This window comes from Mastomys coucha, unplaced genomic scaffold (genome assembly GCF_008632895.1).
Source record: "Mastomys coucha isolate ucsf_1 unplaced genomic scaffold, UCSF_Mcou_1 pScaffold1, whole genome shotgun sequence".
Taxonomy (NCBI): Eukaryota; Metazoa; Chordata; class Mammalia; order Rodentia; family Muridae; genus Mastomys; species Mastomys coucha.
In genome coordinates, this window is record NW_022196891.1 from 28,140,086 (window position 1) to 28,143,321 (window position 3,236).

The window sequence follows — 3,236 nt, forward strand, 5'->3', positions numbered from 1 at the left end:
TGGAGCACTGTGTGGATGGAGCGCTGTGAGGAAGGAGCACTGTGAGGATGGAGCACTGTGAGGATGGACCACTGTATGATAGCTCTGGGACCAGTTAAAGCCACAGCAGGAAAGAACCTGGTACCTTTAAGAAGAAATCTTTTGGGGTAGAGAGATGGCTTGGTGGTTAGCAGCACTTTCTGTTCTTCTAGAGGATCCATGTTTGATTCCTAGTGCCCATATCAGGTCAGTCACAAGCACCTGCAGCTCTAAGTCCAGGTGATCTGACACCCCTGCCCTCTGCCCTCTTTGAGAACCATTACTCCTGTGCACATACCCACACATGGACTCCTGCTGCTACACATAAAATAAACCCAGAAGCATCAACAGCTCCTTTCTGTCTGTGTGACCCATGACCTTATCACCCATAACCCTAATACCCAGGCAGAGGCAGAGATTGAGATTTCCAGGGATGGAGAGACCCTAGCTTTAAAAAAAAAGAAACAAACGAACAAAACCCAAAGAATGAAATTTATGGCTTTGAAGAACTCTCTGCCTCCCATTAAGCCAAGGGATGAAGGCTCTTAGGAAAGGAGCCTGGTGGGCACCGAGGGCCTTGTTAGATGGAGAGGGGCCGTCTCTGGCTGGTTGTTGTAACAGGAGCTTGGATCTTGGTGGAGGAGAAGAAAGGTGGCATGGAGACACTGAACTGATAGGGCAAGTCTTCCTATATCTGGGATGGGGACCGAGTGCCAGTTGGGCTCCTCCAGACACCCAGCAAGAAGAGCAGGAAAGGCCTGAGGCATGGAGAATGTTGGGGGTATGGAAATGTTTGTGGGACAAGTATTCATCAAGGATGAGGGGTTACCTGTCATCTCCACCTGAGCCCATACATCCCCTTAGCTGTCCCTTCTAGGGAATGGGAAGTTATGAGACCTGGCTGGAAGTCAGGCCTGAGCTCCTAAAATCCCTTCACTGAAATACTCTGGACTCCTGAGAAGAGGCAGGGCAGAGAGGGAAAGGGAGAGAAGCTAGGAAGGCAGGGGCTTCCCCTCTGGGCCTCAGTTTCCCAACAATATCACAGGAAGAAGACAGAATGCCACGCAACCAGGCCCATTGAATAGGCTATGAATACTGACTCCTCTCTCTTCCCCAGTACCAAGGCACCGCAGAGAATCACCTTGTAGACTCCATCAAGCTCTCTCCAGGCCAGCCAAAGAGCAGGTGCTGCTGATCCTGGACTTCCTCCGTACTCCCAATGACAGCTGTGCACCCATGCCAAGCTCAATCCCACCAGCCAGCCGGGGCTCAGCTAGGAGGCTGAGCGCTGCAGCAGGAGAGAACCGGCCCCTGAGAAACCATGGGACTCTAGATGACTCAAGCTCTTCTTGCTCCTCTCCCCGAACACAGTCCTGCTCATCTCTGCAGACACGCTGCTCCCTTGAGCTACAGATCTACGGCTTTGGACGGAGATGCGGCTCTGATTCTCTCAGCAGCCAGGACATGGACCACTCCTGACAGGCAGAAGCCTAAAGGCCTGAGACTTCCCACAGCTTCTTCCAGGGAGAGCTGAGGGAACAAGTTGTCCCTCTTTCCTGGGTGCTCAAATGGCTCCCCATCCCTGATGGGGCCTCAGTGTACCCATCTGCCAAATGAGACTTCCCAAGGTTCCCGGTATCCCAGTGTGATTTGAGGACCATAGCTCCATTAAAATCCCACCTGCTGGCATGGACACACATGCTCGCTCCTTTGGGGAATGTGTATATATATATTTGGCTTTTCAAGACAGGGTTTCTCTGTGCAGCCCTGGCTGTCCTGGAACTCACTCCGTAGACCAGGCTGGCCTCGAACTCAGAAATCCACCTGCCTCTGCCTCCCAAGTGCTGGGATTAAAGGCATGTGCCACCACCGCCCAGCTGGGGAGTATTTTTGATGCCTTCTATGTACATTGCACTGAAATCTGGTGACATACAAAGCAGACATGAATCCTTCACTCCCAGCAGACATGAGCAGGGCAGAGGGTAGAAACTAGGTGCTATTTTAAACAAAAGGATCAAGAGGGCTTTCCTGTGATGGTGACCGTTGCACGAGCTGCAGGAAGAGCCTGTCAGGAGAGGGAGCAGCAAGACCAAGCCCTGAAGCCATGGACAGCGTGCTGTATTATATGGGAAAAGTCTTTTCCTGAGGACTCAAAGCTGCTGTCTCAGAGAAGGCCAGGGATATCCTGTCCCCAGAAGGTACCTTGGTCATTTGATGACTGGCCACCAGGGGGCAGAAGTGTCCTCTGCTTCAAGGCCGAGGAGTTCTGGGGACACTTGAAAAGCTGGTGTTTGTGTCAAGAAAATGGTTGAAGCTTGTTCCCAAGCCATGGGAAAGTCGACCCTGGGCTAGCTGGGTAAAAAAAAAAAAAAATCAAATGTCCTGGGTGAAAACTTTAGGATCCTTAATTCAGGCAACAAATCAAAATCAGAGACAGATCCACACAGCGAGGTATTTGGAGAGCTATGGATTCTGTGTCCTGTACATTTCAGAGTTAGAACCCGTTTTTAATTCTGGCTTCACGCAGCACAGATAGGGTGGCCCATTCTAAAGGAGGTGGAAGAATGAACTTTCAGGATCTGCAATGGTCAGGTTCATACCTCCTGCCTTCCGCAGGCATTCTTGTGTCCACAGAAGTCTTCCCTCCCGAGTTCCAAGCTGGTCAGAGGTATTCATCTCTAGGAAGCAACTGACTCCAAAGATTTCACTGAAAAGCAGGTAGCCCAGGGGTACTAACCAGGGGCTCTAGGGACCCTGTCTGCCCCCGCCTAGCTCTGATGTATAATGATCATCTCACCATGGACAGCAGTCACAGAAACAGTGAGCCCTGTGTCCTTCAGAGATGAACACTGGGCCCCCATCACATGTTGGCGTGGCTCTCCTGGAAGTCAGACTGTGGAGGGATGTGTGGTATGGGGTTACGCATTCAGCATCACGATGAACGTAAGGACCATATCTAAGAGTACACACCAAATAGTGTTTCCGTTGTTTTTATCCTTTGTGGGACAATAGTCCCTCTTGGTCTGTGGTACCAGTCTCAGTTACCCATGGTCAACTGTGGACCAAAGATATTAAATAGCAAATCCCGGAAATAAATAACTTACAACCTTCAACGCATGTGTCATTTGAAGTGGTGTGTGAACCACTGTGCCATCCCTCCTACGGAGGCCAGCCACCCCTGCTGTATTCAGTGCATCTAACCCAGCAGTTACTTTGTA

The 3,236-nt window shown here is 50.7% G+C and overlaps 1 protein-coding gene across 2 annotated transcripts in view; it reads left to right on the forward strand.

Moving 5' to 3' along the window:
* Rab7b (RAB7B, member RAS oncogene family) overlaps positions 1-3,131 on the forward strand; it is a 29,436-nt gene extending 26,305 nt beyond the window's left edge. For both annotated transcript variants that reach the window (XM_031381934.1, XM_031381929.1), the window contains one exon: positions 1,136-3,131. In XM_031381934.1, the coding sequence (XP_031237794.1) occupies positions 1,136-1,213 (78 nt within the window). In that variant the 3' untranslated portion in view covers positions 1,214-3,131. The remainder of the gene's footprint in view (positions 1-1,135) is intronic.
* The last annotated feature ends 105 nt before the right edge of the window (positions 3,132-3,236 follow it).